General features: G+C 37.6%; 1 protein-coding gene across 1 annotated transcript in view; it reads left to right on the forward strand.

The window, feature by feature from the left end:
* Window positions 1–14,579: 14,579 nt before the first annotated feature.
* The window catches only part of fgf24 (fibroblast growth factor 24), a 17,500-nt gene continuing 10,272 nt past the window's right edge, over window positions 14,580–21,807 (forward strand). The window contains exons 1-3 of the mRNA XM_061726492.1: window positions 14,580–14,607; window positions 14,707–14,777; window positions 18,017–18,158. Of these exons, the coding sequence (XP_061582476.1) occupies window positions 14,580–14,607; window positions 14,707–14,777; window positions 18,017–18,158 (241 nt within the window). The remainder of the gene's footprint in view (window positions 14,608–14,706; window positions 14,778–18,016; window positions 18,159–21,807) is intronic.

Here is a 21,807-nt window from a genome sequence, read left to right on the forward strand (position 1 = left end):
CTTAGGCCTTCATGTGTTAAAGCAAAGCGGCATTGTTGTAATGATTGGTTGTTTTTCTCTCTGTGTGGGGCAGCTTTTTCTTCTTTTTTTTTCAGGACTCTGGTTGGTTAAAGGATACACAAATAAATAAAGATAGATTAGAAGTGGATATGTACATTACAATGAATTCAATTTGCTTGTTTTAACTATATTACAAACATATGATCAGAGGTGGGTAGAGGAGCCAAAAACTGTAATCAAGTAAAAGTACTGTTACTTCAGAATAATATGAACAAGTAGAAGTAAAAAGTGGTCATCCAAATAATTACTTGAGTAAAAGTAAAAAAGTACGTGGTGAAAAAACTACTCAAGTACTGAGTAACTGTTGAGTAACGTCTGATTTATTTTTTTAACACAACCATTCAAACAGACAAAAGTACAAAATAATCATCTTCAGGCAAATTAAATCAATAAAATAAAATAAAATTAATAAAAAATAGCTTAAATTAAAATAAACTTAAAGTAAATTCAAGTACTTAAAATAATAACAGAATAAAAAAATAAATTATGCACAAGTAGCACAAAATTTCAAGCCTTTGTACTTTTCTTTTTTAACCAGGCAGAACTAGAACAAGTAACGTCTGATTTATTTTTTTAACACAACCATTCAAACAGACAAAAGTACAAAATAATCATCTTCAGGCAATTCAATCAATAAAATAATCAAATAAATTAAAATTAATAAAAAATAAAAAATAGCTTAAATTAAAAAAAAATCTTAAAGTAAATTCAAGTACTTTAATAAATAATAAAATAATAACAGAATTAAAAAAAAAAATTAAGTACAAGTAGCACAAAAATTTCAAGCCTTTGTACTTTTCTTTTTTAACCAGGCAGAACTAGAACAAACATGAACTCATAGAAACTCTGTGTGTGTTTGAGTCTGTGTAAATGTGACAAAACATGCAAAAACAAACATTTTTCCCAAAGAATCACTCAGTGATGTCATGAGATTGACCTGTACGTGGATAAAGGGGATAAAAGAAAAGTAACAGCTCAACGTAGCCTAATGTAGCGGAGTAAGAGGAACAGTTTCTTCTTCACAAATCTACTCAAGTAAAAGTAAAAAGTATAGTGATTCAAAACTACTCCTAAAAGTACAACATTTCCCAAAACTTACTCAAGTAAATGTAACGGAGTAAATGTAACTCGTTACTACCCTCGTCTGCATATGATACAGAATAAAATACAAGCTGAAAGAAAATCGATAAAAATCTAGAGAAATCTAGAAAACATTAAAGGCACACTATGTAACAATACCACTCCAGACCAAGTGGGGGCACCCTATCAAAAGAAAGTTCATGTGACACAAGAAAGTGCAGCGTAACCAAGCGCTGCTCTCCACCCACCCCCCGACAAAGGGAAAATATTCATTATAATAAAAGAAAAGGGAAAGAAACGCTTGTGACTGGTGAGGCTAAATCCCCAGTTGTTTTTCAGGGCTGAGCTCATGAATTTCTTGAGCCACAACACTTTTCCACCGAAACTGCACCTGAACGGGACGCGATTTACTGGTTTAACCGCTTCCGTTTCAGCTCGGCCCCGTAATTGGCTTAACTTTGTCAAATATCTGTATTTATCTTAAAACTTGCAAAGCAGAGAAAATGCAAACACAAACTAAAACGGTCTTTGAGACCTGAATCCAAACACCAGGCGGCCTCATATAGCTCACTCTTCTTCTCAGATGTTCTTGTCTTTATTTTACAAAGTAGGACCAGACACGTTTATGAGCAGAGCCGTTTGATGTTTTTCTTTATCTTCACCAACTTAATGAATCAAGCTTGCTTGGGCCATTCATTTAAATTACAATTTGAATAGTAATTAGTCTTTTTGACTCAGTCGATGTTCTTGAAAAAAAAGTAAAAACTTCATTTATACATTTCTCCAAACTAAAATGCATTTTGTGGCTTGAATTTCCAGAGACACAGTATTACTTCCCCCTTCAACACATATTCTTATTATTTTTTACCCATTTCACCTCCATAAAAGCAGAGGTGTCAAAAGTATTCACATTCATTACTCAGGTAGAAGTATAGATACTACAGTTTAAAAATAAAAAGATTAAAAAAAATAAATAAATAAAAAGTTGAAGTATCAACTCAAGTTTTTTACTCAAGTAAAAGTATAAGAGTACTTTCAAAACTACTTAAAGTATAAAAGTAAAAGTAATGTAAGGGGAAAAAAAGCCATTAAGGACAAAAGCCATTGAAAATGAATGCAGAAGATATGATGACTAGTTGCCTATAAGTATTGTAATGGTGCAAAAAGTCAAACTTCAGAGGCATGTTATCATTTATCCTAACCTTTATTGGAATGTACATCCAAGTTTAGTTGCAGGAATCTGAGGGCAACGCATGTAAGAACAAAACTGGACAAGAACATCTGAAACAACCACAACCAAATTCACTTTTAAAGGCCGAAATGAAATAGAGTAACGAGGCTGTTTTTAAAATGTAAGGAGTAAAAAGTACAGATAATTGCGTGAAAATGTAAGGAGTAGAAGTAAAAAGTCGTCTGAAAAATAATTACTCCAGTGAAGTATAGATAACCAAAATTTCTACTTAAGTAACGTAACGAAGTATTTTTACTTTGTTACTTGACACCTCTGCATAAAAGTGATCCAGAAACATCAGCACTGTCAAGTACTGCGTGCAACTCGAGTCTCCATCTGGCATATTTTCTCTTCCCTCTCTTAGTAAGGTGATGCAATGCATCACATATTTGTTTGAAGGAAACGATGTAGGCAAGAGCAAAAACAACATCAGCCATATCAAAGATGGATGGGTGTGGAAGGGTCCAGCCTTTTTTTTTTTCTTTTTTTTTTCCTGTGGGTGGAGGTACCAGCCTGCCTTCCCTTTGTACATCTTACATCTGGAATGGGCACATTTTTTCTCGTCTTTCCCAAATAACATCTGCAGCTAAAAAGCCAGACAGGTAGTTAGAGTTGATTGGTCATGGATGGATTTTCTCCCTCTCCTCTCTCTATGTAGCTCTCTTTTTCCCTCCCTTTTTCTTTCTATGCCACAAAGCCCAGAGGCTAGTATTTCACTGATTACAGAGTCCTTCCATTTGAATGGTCGTTTGTGTATTGTCAGAACAAAGGGGGCGAGCGGCCTCTGAAGAGGTGCTAGACAGGGGAATGGATTGGGCTCAGCGATTAGGATGAGTGGAACTGCAGGTTCAGGCTAGCTTACCGGGGCAGAGACAAGCTCAGGGAGAGACTCCAGTCCAACCGCTCGGCGTTCCTTTCGTGGCTGGAAAAAAGAGGACGGGTTCACAGCAACTGCACTTCCTTGCAAAACATTGACAAACCGCAGTTGGAACAGACTTTCGCAATTGAATTTCAAATCTGACTGAAGTGTCGAGCTGCAAAGCTGTAACTTGGACTTTAAAATGAAGATCCTGACTTTTCCTTAGACTGATAAGTACTTACTTGAGGCATCGATTAAAGCAATAATTTCAATCATAACCCTTCCAAAGAGATACTTTAGCCATGAAATGTGATGTCATATCAAACAAACTTAGCATCTCAAAGGTCATCACTCAGGTATCAACAGAGGTGGGTAGAGTAGCCAAAAATTGTACTCAAGTAAAAGTACCGTTAATTCAGAATAATATGACTCAAGTAGAAGTAAAAAGTAGTCATCCAAATAATTACTTGAGTAAAAGTAAAAAAGTACTTGGTGAAAAAACTACTCAAGTACTGAGTAACTGTTGAGTAACGTCTGATTTATTTTTTTAACACAACCATTCAAACAGACAAAAGTACAAAATAATCATCTTCAGGCAAATTAAATCAATAAAATTAATTAAAATTAATAAAACATAAAAAATAGCTTAAATTAAAATAATCTTAAAGTAAATTCAAGTACTTTAATAAATAATAAAATAAATAAAATAATAACAAAATAAAAAAATAAATTAAGCACAAGTCGCACAAAATTTCAAGCCTTTGTACTTTTCTTTTTTAACCAGGCAGAACTAGAACAAGCCCATGAACTCATAGAAACTCTGTGTGTGTTTGAGTCTGTGTAAATGTGACAAAACATGCAAAAACAAACATGTTTCCCAAAGAATCACCCAGTGATGTCATGAGATTGACGCGTACGTGGATAAAAGGGATAAAAGAAAAGTAACGAGCTCAACGTAGCCTAATGTAGCAGAGTAAGAGTAACAGTTTCTTCTTCACAAATCTACTCAAGTAAAAGTAAAAAGTATAGTGATTCAAAACGACTCCTAAAAGTAAAACATTTCTCAAAACTTACTCAAGTAAATGTAACGGAGTAAATGTAACTCGTTACTACCCACCTCTGGGTATCAATAGGCCCTCTTACATTGGCGGATATCCCGCGTTTAAGACTCAAATCTATCATTTTTTCTTTCCTTCCTACATTAACTGATACAAGGTGGTGTGTCGAGCCAATAACTCGCCTCTGAGAGTACAGTACACTTAATCGCAGGTCAGGACTAATGTACCAGAGCTGATGCGGGGTGGTGGGTGGGATTTGTTGATGACAAGACGAGGATGTCTGCACCTCCTTATTCTCATAAATGGGCATATTGGAGAACTGTAACCTGCAACTGGCTACTAAACAGAGGTGTCAAGTAACAAAGTACAAATACTTCGTTACCTTACTTAAGTAGAAATTTTGGTTATCTATACTTCACTGGAGTAATTATTTTTCAGACGACTTTTTACTTTTACTCCTTACATTTTCAGGCAATTATCTGTACTTTTTACTCATAACATTTTAAAAACAGCCTCGTTACTCTATTTCATTTCGGCCTTTAAAAAAAACTATCCAGTTAAATTGCTCCATCCGGATAGAGTGAATTTGGTTGTGGTTGTTTCAGATGTTCTTGTCCAGTTTTGTTCTTACATCCGTTCCCTCAGATTCCTGCAACTAAACTTGGATGTACTTTCCAATAAACGTTAGGATAAATGATAACATTCCTCTGAAGTTTGACTTTTTGCACCATTACAATACTTATAGGCTACTAGTCATCATATCTGCTGCTCTCTGAAACACATGTTAATGCTCAATAGTACACATATATGATTCTTTAATATATTTGCATTATACTAAGATGCATTCATTTTCAATGGCTTTTGTCCTTAATGGCTTTTTTCCCCCCTTACATTACTTTTACTTTTATACTTGAAGTAGTTTTGAAACCAGTACTTTTATACTTTTACTTGAGTAAAAAACTTGAGTTGATACTTCAACTTCTACAGGAGTATTTTTAAACTCTAGTATCTATACTTCTACCTGAGTAATGAATGTGAATACTTTTGACACCTCTGCTACTAAAGTAACAATCCGCAGCTTTGCAAGAAATGAAACTCGGGTCATTGACAAACTGAAGATCCTCAGAAAGAAGTTATTTGCAGTCAATGAACACAACTGCAGGAGTGGCAGAGGGGGACTGCTGCTCGTACTTGTGAAACATGATTTTGAGGAAATCACAGTGCAAATCTCTGTTTGCTGCATCCAGCCAGCTCTTCTAATCTCGGTGAAGCCAGCGAGGCCGACCAAACAGACAGCAGGCCGTCCTGTTATGCCGTACCACTCGATAACTCCTCCCGAGCCGTCTTCCCTCGCCTCAACTCTGCTTCAGGCACCGTGGAAGCAATAAAACACCTTGCGTTTACATTGCCCAGCACGCCTTAAACAGGCCTTTTTTATGCAGGGATAAAAACCCATATAAAGAAATGCAACAGGTCCTTAAAGCTCCTCTTTCAGCAACATTTACCGTATTTTCCGCCTTATAAGGCACTTAAAATCGGCAGCGCCTTATGTATGAATTTTGTTGTGCTTACTGACCTCTAACCAGTTTTATGTGGTACACTGCATCAAAAATCTGTCAAAATGTTTTAGTGTGACTTTGGTAGCAACGAAGCCGCTCCGTTTGATTGATGGTCGGACCGTTCAGCTGACACATTAAAGTCGGTCCTTGGTTGGATACAGGTTGCAACATCAGACAACGTTAGATAACTACTTATGTAGCGCTGGCAGGCAGCCATCATCCAACATCTTCTATTGCAGGGGTCAGCAACCCGTGGCTCTAGAGCCGCATGTGGCTCTTTAGCGCCGCCCTAGTGGCTGCTGGAGCTTTTTCAAAAACGTTTGACCTTTTTTTCCTTCTTTTTTCCCCCTTTTTTTCTATTTCTTTTTTTTCTTCTTTTTTCCTTTTTCCTTTCCTTTTTTATCTCGAGATTTCAACTTTTTTCTCGACATTTTTCTCGAGATTGTACTTCAACATTAATCTTGACATTTCGACTTTTTTCTTGAAATTTTGACTTTGTTCTCGACATTTCCACTTTTTTCTCAACATTTCGACTTTTTTTTCTCGACATTTCGCCTTTTCTTCTCGACATTTCCACTTTTTTCTCGACATTTCCACTTTTTTTTCTCGACATTTCCACTTTTTTTTCTCGACATTTCCACTTTTTTCTCGACATTTCCACTTTTTTTTCTCGACATTTCCACTTTTTTTTCTCGACATTTCCACTTTTTTCTCGACATTTCGACTTTTTTCTCGACATTGACTTTTTTCTCAACATTTTGACTTTTTTCTCGACATTTCGACTTTTTTTTTCTCGACATTTTACCTTTTCTTCTTGACATTTCCACTTTTTTCTCGACATTTCCACTTTTTTCTCGACATTTCCACTTTTTTCTCAACATTTTGACTTTTTTCTCGACATTTCGACTTTTTTTTTCTCGACATTTTACCTTTTCTTCTTGACATTTCCACTTTTTTCTCGACATTTCCACTTTTTTCTCGACATTTCAACTTTTTTCTCAAAGTGCATAATGAAAAAAATTATCTAACCCCAGCTATAACTAATATAGATACATGCAGCATGCGTTGCCTTCATTCTAAGGCTTATACAAGACTTTTCATTTTTTGCGGCTCTAGACACATTTGTTTTTTGTGTTTTTGGTCCAATATGGCTCTTTCAACATTTTGGGTTGCCGACCCCTGTTCTAGTCCATGTTACCTTACTGTAATTAGACATCAAGCCAATGTTAGGTTTTTAGTGTAAACCCAATTTTCAAATCTGTATCATAATCCAGTTATAATCAAATGATGGAATACAACGTTGTTCCAACCTCACACTCACTTCAGGTGTCTGCTATCGCTGGCAACGAATAACCAATCAGAGAACAGGACGATGCTCACCTCCTCCACTTTTTATTGGTGGATTTGTGGAAGATGAATGATTTAAAATGTGTATTTTTCTGTCTTAGTTACAACTGAATGATATTCTGAGTTATTAAAGTTAGTGAATTATTAGCGCCTTCAAACCCGGTGCACCATATGTATGAAAATAGACCCGTTCATCAATATTGCACCTTATAATGCGGTGCCTTATGGTCCGTAAAATTTGGTGCTTATTAAAGAGTATAATTAATATCAAAGTGGCCATTGAACGTATCAATGTTAGCTGTCTACCTATTAAGATTGATATATGCCTCCACGTTGGAACGAGATGGACTGGCGACCTGTCCAGGGTGAACCCCATAGGCTATTAATAGATAGGTGGAGCTATGTTAAAGGACCTATGACATAGTTAACGTTTCTACTTGTTTCTGAGTTGCATCACTTAGGAATCAAAGCACAAAACTCCTGTAAACGCTGGGTTCTTTTCTCGAGCGTTGTAGCTCGCCATGCTCCGCTTCCTTTTGATTACTTCCTTTATGCGGCTCATAAATGGTTAAAGAGAATTTCTTATGCGAGTTGGAGCCGATGAACATTGCGCAACATTAATTTTTAATGATATTTGGGTAATCTGTCCTTTTATATAGCTTGAAAAAATAATGGTGTAAAATCAGAGGTGGGTAGTAACGAGTAACATTTACTTGAGTAAGTTTTGGGAAAATTTGTACTTTTAGGACTAGTTTCGAATCACTATACTTTTTACTTTTACTTGAGTAGATTTGTGAAGAAGAAACTGTTCCTCTTACTCCGCTACATTAGGCTACGTTGAGCTGTTACTTTTCTTTTATCCCTTTTATCCACGTACGCGTCAATCTCATGACATCACTGAGTGATTCTTTGGGAAAAATGTTTGTTTTTGATGTTTTGTCACATTTACACAGACTCAAACACACACAGAGTTTCTAGGAGTTCATGGGCTTGTTCTAGTTCTGCCTGGTTAAAAAAGAAAAATACAAAGGCTTGAAATTTTGTGCTACTTGTGCTTAATTTATTTTTTTATTTTGTTATTATTTTATTGATTTTATTATTTATTAAAGTACTTGAATTTACTTTAAGATTATTTTAATTTAAGCTATTTTTTATGTTTTATTAATTTTAATTAATTTTATAGATTTAATTTGCCTGAAGATGATTATTTTGTAATTTTGTCTGTTTGAGTGGTTGTTAAAAAGAATAAGTCATGTTACTCAACAGTTACTCAGTACTTGAGTAGTACTTTTTTACTTTTAATCAAGTAATTATTTGGATGACTACTTTTTACTTCTACTTGAGTCATATTATTCTGAAGTAACAGTACTTTTACTTGAGTACAATTTTTGGCTACTCTACCCAGCTCTGTGTAAAATACATGGAAGGAAATACAACGCTCCCAAGCGGATTGGTCACATTTGTTGTGGTCTGACATGTCGTTACATTTCTGTGGAGATGCACGTCAGGGTACAGAGGAGGTTACCACATAGAAGCATACATTACCCATTAGCTCATCACCACGTTAACTGTTAGTGAAGTTATAAATAAGGTAATAAGACTTTCAGCAAAGGCAAGTAATTAAACATTGATGGTAGTGTGACACCAAAACATTATCAGTTCTGAGTGCAGCATTTAAAGATATCCAGTTCTGCTTCAGAACATGTAGCATGTCAGGACTCATTTCTACAGCTAAAGAAAGTTCTACTGTGGAACCCACTGAGATAAATTAAATATATATAAAGCTAATTCAATGCACTGAGGGCTCCTAAATGGTCACACACACCTTTGTATCGCGTGTAGACTGAAGCCTCCCGAAGGCTCGATAAACTTCTCAGCCTCAAACCTTTTAAAGCAAAAATACTCTTTAAAAAAACAAACTGTTTCTGGCAACTATTAGCTATTCCACTATCAATATCCTTCATGGTATCATAAACAGCATCAGGTATTCAATGTGTTCCTAGGCATCGGTATTCAGAATGCATTTTAGTATTGAGACAAGCCTATTTTTAGGTTTCAGTACTTTTCTGTGCAGAGGAAATGAAGTGTCTCAATCTAATCTAATCTAAGATGACCTTTGAAAACAAGCCTTCAGACATAGTTTAACAAGGAGTTTTAACACTCAGTAAAATCTTCATTTCTCAGCTACTAAAAAGGATGAAAACATGAAATAAAATATATTTTCCGAGCTGAAATCTTTACTGTAATCTTCAGCAACAACTGTTTGTCTGTTTGAAATCATTGGTGTGTCATGTGTGTTCAACAATGACATCATAGAAAACTCCCTTACATTGCAGCGGGCTCTAAAGGGAGAGGCATGCAGAAGTTGCATCTGGTATGAGAGGAATATCCATGCATGAGTTGCATCCCGTTGGAAAAGGTGTGCAAAAAGAAAGAAAAGAAGACATGGTGGTGAGAGATAGTTGCTGAGCTTTTCCTGATGTTCTGTACGTGAGACTCTTTGCTGCCTGCTGTGTTTCCCTGTGCAGGAGAAGGTGCTGTGTTACATGGCAGACAAGTTAAGAGTAGGTGTTCAGGGTATAGATGATTAAAATTGGCCTATCCAGCTTCTTTTTTCCCCCCTCTGGTCATCACTCAGGAAGTTTTCCAAAATCAACTTTACTGTCTGCTCTTACACTGTAAGAAAAAAAACGTTGTTTTTTACAGAAAAAAACAAGCTGTGGTTGCCAGAATAATACTGTAAAAGATACAGCGGATTGTAAAACACATTACAGAACAACCTGTAAATTTTACAATTTTAAACTGTAATCCTTTACAAAATAACATCATACAATTTACGTACAAAACTGGTCAACTGTTTTTTTCCTCTTTTTTTTCTTCTTTTTTTCCGTTTTCCTTTCCTTTCCTTTTTTATCTCGACATTTCGACTTTTTTCTCGAAATTTTGACTTTTTTCTCCACATTTCCACTTTTTTTTCTCGACATTTCCACTTTTTTTCTCGACATTTCCACTTTTTTCTCAACATTTCAACTTTTTTCTCGACATTTCCACTTTTTTCTCTGTATTTCGAAATTTTTCTCGACATTTCCACTTTTTTTTCTCAACATTTCCACTTTTTTTTCTCAACATTTCCACTTTTTTCTCGAAGTGCATAATGAAAAAAAAAATCTAACCCCAGTTATAACTAATATAGATACATGCAGCATGCGTTGCCTTCATTCTAAAGCTTATACAAGACTTTTCATTTTTTGCGGCTCTAGACACATTTGTTTTTTGTGTTTTTGGTCCAATATGGCTCTTTTACATTTTGGGTTGCCGACCCCTGTTCTAGTCCATGTTACCTTACTGTAATTAGACCTCAAGCCAACGTTAGGTTTTTAGTGCAAACCCAATTTTCACATCTGTATCATAATCCAGTTATAATCAAATGTTGGAATACAACGTTGTTCCAATTTCACACTAACTTCAGGTGTCTGCTATCGCTTGCAGCGATGAACCAATCAGAGAACAGGATGATGCTCACCATTTTCAGCCAAATTAGCATGACTATGCCTTCATTAAAGCTATTTTCTCCTGTACAATTTACGGGCAGCCATTGCTTATTTTACATCTAATCCCATTAAATTTCACTGGAAAACATCAAAATAGAGGCATTATTAATCGGTAAAAGCCTCATTATAAGACAGTAATTTGACTGAATTTTTCCGCTTATTTTATTAAAAGATTGTGTGTTGTGTAGTATATTTTGTAGTATTAATAGCAGTGTTTTGTTGTGAAATAAACATCTACATACTATCATTGAATTCTTTGAGTAATGTCTTCATTAAATGAGTTATTACCAGTTAGACAGACAAACACTGACACAATGTCAACAAAGATTTTCATCTGTAACATTTACGGTCCTTCACTGTTGCTATTTCACAGTTTTTTACGGTAATTTCTACGGGCTTTTCTTACAGTGTACGATTCAGCTCTGCTTTATGAACTCTGGATATTGTTAAATGTGTTTACTTTTTTTTAAATATGGAGCCTATTTGCATTTAAATTGAAGTTATTAAACAGGATTTTTGCACAAGATGGTAATAATGATAACAATCCTTTTTATCAATCATTAAAAATATTCACGTATCATTTAAAATAACCTGAATCTGACCCGAGACGGGCACATGAGACCGGTTGCACCTGAGGAGGTGCTTCTCAGGCCCCGTTTACACGTAGCCGGGTATTTACAAAAACGGATATTTTCCCCTCTACGTTTTCAAAAAAATCCTCGTTTACACGGACCCGCATGAAAACGCTCTTAACGTCATGCAAGCCAATCAGAATCCTGGAAAAACATCAACAAATGACACGTGTGTAACTTCCAGTTAAGGCTGATTTATGGTTCCGCGTTACATTAACGCAGAGCCTACGGCGTAGGGTACGCGGCGACGCGCACGTACCTTGCGCGTCGCCGCGTACCCTACGCCGTCGATTTAACGCGGAACCATAATTCAGGCTTCATGCTGCTGGCTGACGCGCTCACAGGCTTGAATGAGCAGGAGGCTGGACGGGGGGGGGGGAAGTTACTTTTAAGTGTGACTTTAGAATATTAAACAGGTAAAATACAAGAAAATATTGACTGTGGCCAAACTAATTGTAAACACAGGTCGCACACATGACGCTGGTGAGTTTCTGGTGCATAATGTGACGTTCTGAAGCTTAAATCTCCGTTTTCCTCTGTTTAGACGCAAACGGGAAAACGGAGTTTTTGAAAATCTCCACTTTGGCCGGAGTTTTCAGAAATGATCGTTTTTGGTGACTTTGACCTCCGTTTCCGTGTAAACGAACGGCCAAAACGCATGAAAACGCCTCCGTTTTTGTAAATACCCGGCTACGTGTAAACGGGGCCTCAGACAGCGTTGTAATCAGATAAACGTTAGTCTGACAGGTTTCAGCTTAGAACACTCACTTAGTACTTCTCACCCCTAACATGGAGCTAATGACTTAAAATCAAAGTCCTCATCAAATTGTGTAGGTGAGCTCAGGTCACGCTCTTGGTGGGCTTTGACATCCTTTTCGATTTGTCACCTTTTCAAAGCTGTTTCCCAGTTTTTATGTAGCCTGGGCCTTTGTCTAATTAATGGCTTCCATAAACTGCCATCCATCAAGGGGTCTGTGCAATTTAAACACAGCAGGGGGGTAAAATGTACTTAATAATACTCTAATAATTCCACAGTCTTCAGGTAATTTCATGCCGCATTACAAACAGAGGTGTCAAAAGTATTCACATCCATTACTCAGGTAGAAGTATAGATACTAGAGTTTAAAAATACTCCTGTAGAAGTTGAAGTATCAACTCAAGTTTTTTACTCAAGTAAAAGTATAAAAGTACTGGTTTCAAAACTACTTAAAGTATGAAATTAAAATACCGGTAAGTAAAATAATAATAATGCAAATATATTAAAGAACCATATATGTGTACTATTGAGCACTAACATGTGTTTCAAGAAAAATAAAAGTACTGGTTTCAAAACTACTTAAAGTATAAAAGTAAAAGTAATGTAAGGGGAAAAAAGCCATTAAGGACAAAAGCCATTGAAAAGTAATGCATCTTAGTATAATGTAAATATATTAAAGAACCATATATGTGTACTATTGAGCATTAACATGTGTTTCAGAGAGCAGGAGATATGATGACTAGTTGCCTATAAGTATTGTAATGGTGCAAAAAGTCAAACTTCAGAGGCATGTTATCATTTATCCTAACCTTTATTGGAATGTACATCCAAGTTTAGTTGCAGGAATCTGAGGGAACGGATGTAAGAACAAAACTGGACAAGAACATCTGAAACAACCACAACCAAATTCACTCTATCCGGATGGAACAATTTAACTGGATAGTTTTTTTTTTTAAGGCCGAAATGAAATAGAGTAACAAGGCTGTTTTTAAAATGTAAGGAGTAAAAAGTACAGATAATTGCGTGAAAATGTAAGGAGTAAAAGTAAAAAGTCGTCTGAAAAATAATTACTCCAGTGAAGTATAGATAACCAAAATTTCTACTTAAGTAAGGTAACGAATTATTTGTATTTTGTTACTTGACACCTCTGATTACAAACAACTAACCCCTTAACTTGGTAACCGTGGCCATCCGAGAAGACAATCACGAGGTTATTCATATTCAAGGAGAGGAAAAACAAAATAACAAAGAGCTGACAAAAATACACTTACATCATTAGATTTTTACAAACTTTTACCCCTTTTCCACCCAGTTCTGAAGGCTGGTTATGTCATTAAAGCCCTCATATTGTCCAACACCTCTGAAAACAGAAAGAGGAGTTTTCCGGTCATCCCTGCTCGTCCAGGGGAGTTTACATTTATCTGTCAAACTCAGGCCAAAAACTTTAAGGTCTGTCAGTTGACGGTTATTGAAGTGCAGAACTGTGACACATCTTGGCACTTTCTCTGCACATCGAAATGGCCAATGAGCCCATCCAAGTATGAATAGTTCAGTGAGGCCTTCAAAGATCACGCAGTCACATAAAGTTATTGCACTTGTTAGCAAGTAGCAACAAGGGAGCCCAATTTTTTTGTCTATGTTTTTGGACAACCTCAGACTCCCCGCTGGACTGGGATGGAGCAAATCATCATTAATGTCAAACAGGCAACTGCGGCTAATGGTAACATTCATATGTTTGAGACGTTCTGAGGTGCTCAGGGTTGATTTGTTGAAGAGCAATGCTTTAATTTTCACCTTTCACTCCCACGGCCTGCGCTCGCATTCTCTAGCCTCTTCCCCTCAAAGGCAAAAAACCTAAATGGCCCTTAATGACTCCATGCAAACAGCGTGTGACGGGGGACAAATTACTGAAACACTTCCTGCTTCTTTCTCCTCCTCCTTCTTTAGGTGATACTTTGAAGGTTTCCGTGGTAGCTGGCTCGCCGCTCCCTCCCCTCCTCTGGCTCCTTTCTCCGTCACCCTCCACAATGTCAAGGTGTCGCGACCCCATTACGACCTGAACCCACGTTAGATATTGGACTTCGGGTGGCCGGCAGAAGGGCACGATCATCAGTGTGAAAAGGGATGTGTGTTTGAAGCGGCGGGGGTGGGGGGGGGTCAGCATAAACTAATGGGGGGGTGAGGCCGACTTTTAGGGGTAGTATGAGAGGAAGAGGGTCGTCCCATTTAGGTCTCACATGCTTGTCGGCCTGTGACTTCTGGTTTAGAAAAGGCTTCTGGGTGGCTTATATGAGTCAGTGGTCACCCCTCGGCATCAATCGCCTCACCTTGGGAGTTGAATGGGACACATGCATCCCCTCAACACACACACACACACACACACACACCACAGCTACCGACCCCTCCCTCGCTGGCCCTGGCACCCCTCCTTTCCTTTAAGTCAATATGTCCGTGTCAGAGATGAAAGTGCAAAGTGGGAGGGACGCGGAGGGGGTTCTGACACTAATGTAGTACATTGGGCTTCACTTACTGATCTGCCAAGTTCTTTTGTCAAGCCTTAAATGCCTGCTAGGGTCCTTTGAACTGCTGAGCACTCGCCCGCCCTCAGATGCCTCCTCCTTCAGCGTCAATGGGATGTTCTCGGTGAGATTCCCACAGTCCCGTCGTCCCATCGCAGACAGACTGCACATGAAATGATTCAAATTCAAAAAGCTTGAAAACACTCTTGAGAGTAGGGCTGTTCGATTTTGCCCAAAAATAAAATCTTGATTTTTTTCTCTCAAAATACGATTTTCGATTACGATTACGATTATTTTGTGAATTGACAAAAGGCAAAGAAATGATTTCAAATATGCTGTTTTTTTATTGAACATTTGCCCCAAAATGAATGAATAAAGTGCAAAACTCTGTAAAATAAGTTGAAAAAAAGTTTTAAAAAATATAATAAAATATAAAGTTTTATCTCTGAAAAAAAAAAATCAGCAAATCAGCACTTGCAAACATACAGTAAGTTATATTTCCAATTAAAAAAAAAAAAAAAAAATTAAAAAAAAAAAGTGAAAAATCGATTTTACGAGTTTCACGTTTTAACATCGTTCTAATTACATAATCGCGATTACGATTTAAAATCGATTAATCGAACAGCCCTACTTGAGAGTAATGTTTGCTATTCTGACTGAAATTGGTTGAAAAAATAATGAAATAAAGGAAAAAATGGGAAATAGAAATGGGAAATCGGGCAGAAGATGATGAGTTTAGGCACGGCTTGAATCTGCGGTTTAAAAAGCACTTTCATTGGCTGCCAAGCACAGCAAGGCAGGTAAAGTAAGACCTTTAACTCACTTGCTTGTTTTTCTCACTCCCTCGCTCTTGTCAGCTAATCTGTGCGGGTAACCTTATCCCAACTCCTGAGTGGCTGCCCCCCCCCCCCCCCCCCCCCAACACCCTCCCTCCTCAGAACTGGACTGAAACAGCTCTGCTCATTCACAAAGCCATTTCTTGTTACGCTTCTTCAGCGGCATCCAGGTTTCACCTCAGTCCCACTCATTTATCAGGTTTCTTCATCGTCTTTTCCCCCCCCTGACATTTCAATTGCATCGGCGGGCAATTTCTGACTGCAACAACTTGTTTGGGCTAACACAGGGATCGGCAACCTAAAATGTTGAAAGAGCCATATTGGACCAAAAACACAAAAAACAAATATGTCTGGAGCCGCAAAAAATGAAAAGTCTTGTATAAGCCTTAGAATGAAGACAACACATGCTGCATGTTTCTATATTAGTTATAACTGGGGGAAGATTTTTTTTTTCATTATGCACTTCGAGAAAGAAATCGAAATTTCGAGAAAAAAGTCGAAATGTCAAGATTAATGTTGAAGTACAATCTTGAGACTTTCAAAAGTCGAAACGTCAAGAAAAAAGTCAAAATTTTGAGAAAAAAGTCGAAATGTTGAGAAAAAAGTCAAAATTTCGAGAAAAAAAGACGAAATATCGAGATTAAAAAGGAAAGGAAAAAGGAAGAAAAAAAGGAAATAAAGAAGAAAAAATAGAAAAAAAGGGAAAAAGAAGAAAAATAGAAAAAAGGGGAAAAAAAAGGAAAAAATGAAGAAAAAAGGGGAAACATTTTTGAAAAAGTTCCAGGAGCTGCTAGGGCAGCACTAAAGAGCCGCATGTGGCTCTGGAGCCGCGGGTTGCCGACCCCTGGGCTAACAGAACGGCAACAAATCTTTATTTTTTAAGAGTTAATATCCTCATATGAGCCTACTAGTGTCATTTGTTCCAGTTATCAGGTTTGGTATTCCCTTCATTTTGCTTATTTTCAAAACAAAATATCAACAATGATAATAGCTTCTGCAGATCCGTCACTAAAAAGCTTCTGTGGTTGATCAACGAAACATGACGCCTACTATTTTCATCCATCCGTCCATCCATTCACCCATCTTCTCTACTCCTGTGCACAACTCCTACGGACAATTTAGAATTGGCAATTGCCCTTGCAGGCATGTCAGCAGGGAGCCAAAATACCCAGGAAAAACACCGCCGCACCGCCGCACCGCCGTACTTCCCCAGCAATGTCAAGTGAAACTATTTTTATTGAGGCGACAAAAGAAAAGCCTGGAAATGTAACGAAACACTGTGAAAGGCAAGACTCGGCAGATGTTTAACCCTTGAAGCTGGAAACATGTCAATGGATAATGTTTTTATTTCTGCATCAGGCCCTTTTCCACACAATCATTGGTGTTAAATGGATTTGGGGCTAAAAAAACAGTCAGGCGAGTTTTTAGAGGGGCAGCACGATTCACGATGTTGCTCCCGGAACCGATATTTACTCTGATCAGCCACTAGATTATGACTACTGAGTAAGTAATGCGAGTAAACCTGCATCCTGCATTCATGTGCCACTTGCAACCAACTTAAAAAATAATAAATTGCAGACCAAGTCAAATCCTCCAACATAGCAACACATTTCTCCTATAATAATCATCTCCCCCAAACAGGTCAAAGGCAAGTTCTTCAAAAATGTTTTAAGGAAGTGCTTAAAGAACACAAAAAATGAGTCTGAGGTGTTCATTTAATGCCCGAATCCCGCAGAAACTGATCTGATGGAACGAGAGGTGGGTAGTAACGAGCTACATTTACTCTGTTACATTTACTTGAGTAAGTTTTGGGAAATTTTGTACTTTTAGGAGTAGTTTTGAATCACTATACTTTGTACTTTTACTTGAGTAGATTTGTAAAGGAGAAACAGTTCCTCTTACTCCGCTACATTAGGCTACGTTGAGCTCGTTACTTTTCTTTTATCCCTTTTATCCACGTACGCGTCAATCTCATGACATCACTGGGTGATTCTTTGGGAAAAATGTTTGTTTTTGCATGTTTTTTTTGTTTTTGCATCATTTACACAGATTCAAACACACACAGAGTTTCTATGAGTTCATGGGTTTGTTCTAGTTCTGCCTGGTTAAAAAAGAAAAGTACAAAGGCTTGAAATTTTGTGCTACTTGTGCTTAATTTATTTTTTTATTCTGTCATTATTTTATTTATTCTATTACTTATTAAAGTACTTTAATTTATTTTAAGATTATTTTAATTTAAGCTATTTTTTATTTTTTATTATTTTTAATTTATTTTATTATTTTATTGATTTTATTTGCCTGAAGATGATTATTTTGTACTTTTGTCTGTTTGAATGGTTGTGTTAAAAAAATAAATCAGACGTTACTCAACAGTTACTCGGTACTTGAGTAGTTTTTTTCACCAAGTACTTTTTTACTTTTACTCAAGTAATTATTTGGATGACTACTTTTTACTTCTACTTGAGTCATATTATTCTGAAGTAACAGTACTTTTACTTGAGTACAGTCCTTTGGCTCCTCTACCCAGCTCTGGATGGAACCTGATGGCACCTGTGGGGAGCAAACCCAACCCACAGGGGCCGAAGGATCTCGGTACCCGACACTCCAGGACCCTTCAGGTTCTGACCAGACCAAGACTGCTCACACCTTTTTTATGAAAGCAGGAGGAGGTTGGTCCGCTTTACACATTTTAAGTCACTTTTTGACCATCACATTGTGTGTAAAACTGTCCTTCGAGCTCCTGATGTGGTCAGATATCAAGTGAGTATTGGAGTCCACATAGACATGGCAGAATCCTCTAGAACCGGGCTTTTTAGCCACAAGGGGCGATATTTTACCGTTCACGATAAACGGTCAAAAAAATTCCTCACGATAAGAATTTGTCATCTCGCGGTAAAAACGATAAATTCCTGTTGATGACGTTTTTGTGTAAAGCTGATTTTTGGAAGGAAGGAAGGAAGGAAGGAAGGAAGGAAGGAAGGAAGGAAGGAAGGAAGGAAGGAAGGAAGGAAGGAAGGAAGGAAGGAAGAAGGAAAGAAAGAAAGAAAGAAAGAAAGAAAGAAAGAAAGAAAGAAAGAAAGAAAGAAAGAAAGAAGGGAGAAAAGAGGAAGGGAAGAAGGAAGGAGAGACCAGGAGGAAAGAAGGAAGGAAGGAAAAAAAGAAGGAAGGAAGGAAGGAAGGAAGGAAAGAAAGAAAGAAAGAAAGAAAGAAAGAAAGAAAGAAAGAAAGAAAGAAAGAAAGAAAGAAAGAAAGAAAGAAAGAAAGAAGGGAGAAAAGAGGAAGGGAAGAAGGAAGGAGAGAGCAGGAGGAAAGAAGGAAGGAAGGAAGGAAGGAAGGAAGGAAGGAAGGAAGGAAGGAAGGAAGGAAGGAAGGAAGGAAGGAAGGAAGGAAGGAAGGAAGGAAGGAAGGAAAGAAAGAAAGAAAGAAAGAAAGAAAGAAAGAAAGAAAGAAAGAAAGAAAGAAAGAAAGAAAGAAAGAAAGAAAGAAAGAAAGAAAGAAAGAAAGGGGAGAAGGAAGGGAGAAAACAAGGAAAGGAGGAAGGAAGGGAGAAAAGAGGAAGGGAAGAAGGAAGGAAGGAAATGAGCCAGAAAGAAAGAAAGAAAGCAAAGAAAGAAAGAAAGAAAGAAAGAAAGAAAGAAAGAAAAGAAAGAAAGAAAGAAAGAAAGAAAGAAAGAAAGAAAGAAAGAAAGAAAGAAAGAAAGAAAGAAAGAAAGAAAGAAGGATAAATTCCCATTGATGACGTTTTTGTGTAACAAACATGGCGGATCTGAGAGCGAGATAGATTTATATTTGAAAAAGGTGGAGTTGAATTGGTATTTTTTTTATCGTAATTTTTATCATTATCGGGATAAATGCCAGAAATTATCGTGATACATTTTTTCGTCCATACCGCCCATCCCTATTAGCCACTAATACTAGTACCCTCCAAACTAATGAAGCAATAAAAGCCACTTTTTTTTTGCATTAAACCAAGAAAGAAAATAAAAAAAATAAAAAAGGGGCGTTCCCTTTTCCCACAAGCACTGATATGTTTCCTTTTTCCTGAGTTTACAGTTATGCTCAGAGAAGTTTGTCGCAAACATGCGCTCTTGAGACGATGAGTGATGCACCAATGCGGGCTCTAAACAGTCTGTGTGGTAATTGCTGTTTATCATGCTGGCTGTAAATCAGTTGTCAGGTGCCTCCACTTTTGACTCGCAGTCAAATCTTAGTCAGTGGTAAACAGCAGCTAATGTGAGCCTTATTTGATCAAACAAACCCTAAAGCCTTGCATTTGTAGACGCTGGTACTGTATTATCTTTCGGGATTATTCCCATGTGCTTCATTTTGCTGTGATTTCCCCACCTGAGGCAGACAATGCCAAATTAGTCATGCTTTATATGACATTTTACTTCAGTTGTGTTACAGGGATTATTACTGTGCCCCGAGGTTGACAGGATCAAAGGGTTGCAGCCGTGATTCACCGGATAAACCCACATAAACCCACTTTATCCACATGTACTCGTAGAAAAAGATCAACCCTGTGATTTCACAGTCATGGAGTTTATGAAATACTTTTGTCTTTTTTTAAAGTGAGTAGTTAAAATTTCCTTAAAAACCTGCTGATTTTTTTTTTTTTAATGCTGTTTTGCCTCATGTTGATCAGCAGCTGGGGCTCTTAGTGTTTAAACACTTCTCTTCATTTCCCACTAAACTAGCAGCAGGATGCCCTTTGAAATCCCCAGCATGGGAAGTTATGTATGTAATCATTTAGAATAATTTTGAATATCAATGGAGAAGGAATCCCGAGGATCCAGTTTTAATGGGACAATAAAAGCGAACCACAAGGTCTTTTTTCCTCTCCTCTCTCTCCTCTCTCTTCTCTCTCCCTCTCTCTCTCTCCTCTCGTCTCTCTTTTAAATGGCAGCAGGGATGTGAGCTCACTTTACTGCTGCCAGCTCTGAAGTACTCGTAAACGCATTCGCACCTCTCTTTCATTTAAATGCCGAATAAGTTATAGCACATTATTGAAAGAAAATCAAGGACAAAAAACAACCTGCATTTGAATACTGTCTGGAAGAGACGGCGGCCAATCCACAAACCGGCGGAGCTTTAAAGCGCACAATTGTGGCAAAAAGAGAGACACGCAGTTTCTGTGGCTGAAAAACACAGGAACTCTTTATTTTTTCCACTAACATAACAACGTGATAGTCATAGAAAATTCGCAATGATGACACAAATTTGCGCGGATTATTGAAGAAGAGTAAAAAATGTTTGATGTAAAACCGACAGACGTGCGTAAAAATCAGTTTATGTCCATCCCGTGATTCCATTTATGCTTTCTTTATAATTATTTCACCAGATCAGATAATTATTCGATTAAATCCTCTCAAGTTAGATGGAGAGGGGGATTTTTTTTTTTTATAAAGAATAAAACTTAACCAAAAAGCGCTACATCTTCTTGTTCAAGTTTTGGCGCAGCGCTTTTTGCCCAGCATGAGAGAGAGAGAGGGAGAGAGGGAGAGAGGGAGGGAGAGAAAAAAATCCTCTCGGAGCTGATGGTCTTTGCGCGATTACCCTATCAGGTGCAAACCGCTGACATGTTTCCACCCACCAACAACAAAAAAGCCTCTCTGTGCCCAAATCTCAAGCCGCAGACGCACAAACAGCACTGACAGGCGGTGCTGCCTTCATCCTCGGATCCTCGGACCCCGAGCCTCTCCAGGGATCTGCTGCCGTCGCTACTGCTGCAACTTCCACACCACTTAAGAAAAAAGGGAGAAAAAAAAAGGGTGCTTGGATGACTTTTGATTGCCCGACGGACTTTCTTTTTCTACTTTCCGCAGAAACTCTTTGGTCCAATAAAATGACCCTGCAAGGTGTAGAAATCCTGCACAGGTACGGACGGAGCTGAGCTGAGGAACCTGTGATCGCTTGAGGAATGGGCTTTGCGTCATTTTTAAAATAGGGGCGCAAAATTCAAAAGGATATTTTTTTTTGGAGAAAGAGGGATTTTTAAAAATCTTTTTTATTTATTAATTTTTTATTTTTTTAATTTAGAGCTCGCAGGGTGAATCTTTTTCACGCCTTGGCACCGATTTACGGACAACTTGTGCTATTTCCAGGAGCGGAGTAGAGGAGACTGAGCTGAAAGAATAATAATAATAATTAAAAAAATCATCCTCTGGATAGTTCCCTCAACAAGGAAGCAACCAATGTTACTCTCCGTAACTTGGCTGCTGCTGCTGTCCCGTCACATCTCCTCACACTGGGATTCAATCTCCTACTTACCGCCGGAGCCGTGCGCGTAAAAGACGCGCAGGGAGAGGGAGAGAAGCG

Source organism: Cololabis saira, chromosome 7 (assembly GCF_033807715.1).
Source record: "Cololabis saira isolate AMF1-May2022 chromosome 7, fColSai1.1, whole genome shotgun sequence".
In the NCBI taxonomy this organism is placed as follows: domain Eukaryota; kingdom Metazoa; phylum Chordata; class Actinopteri; order Beloniformes; family Belonidae; genus Cololabis; species Cololabis saira.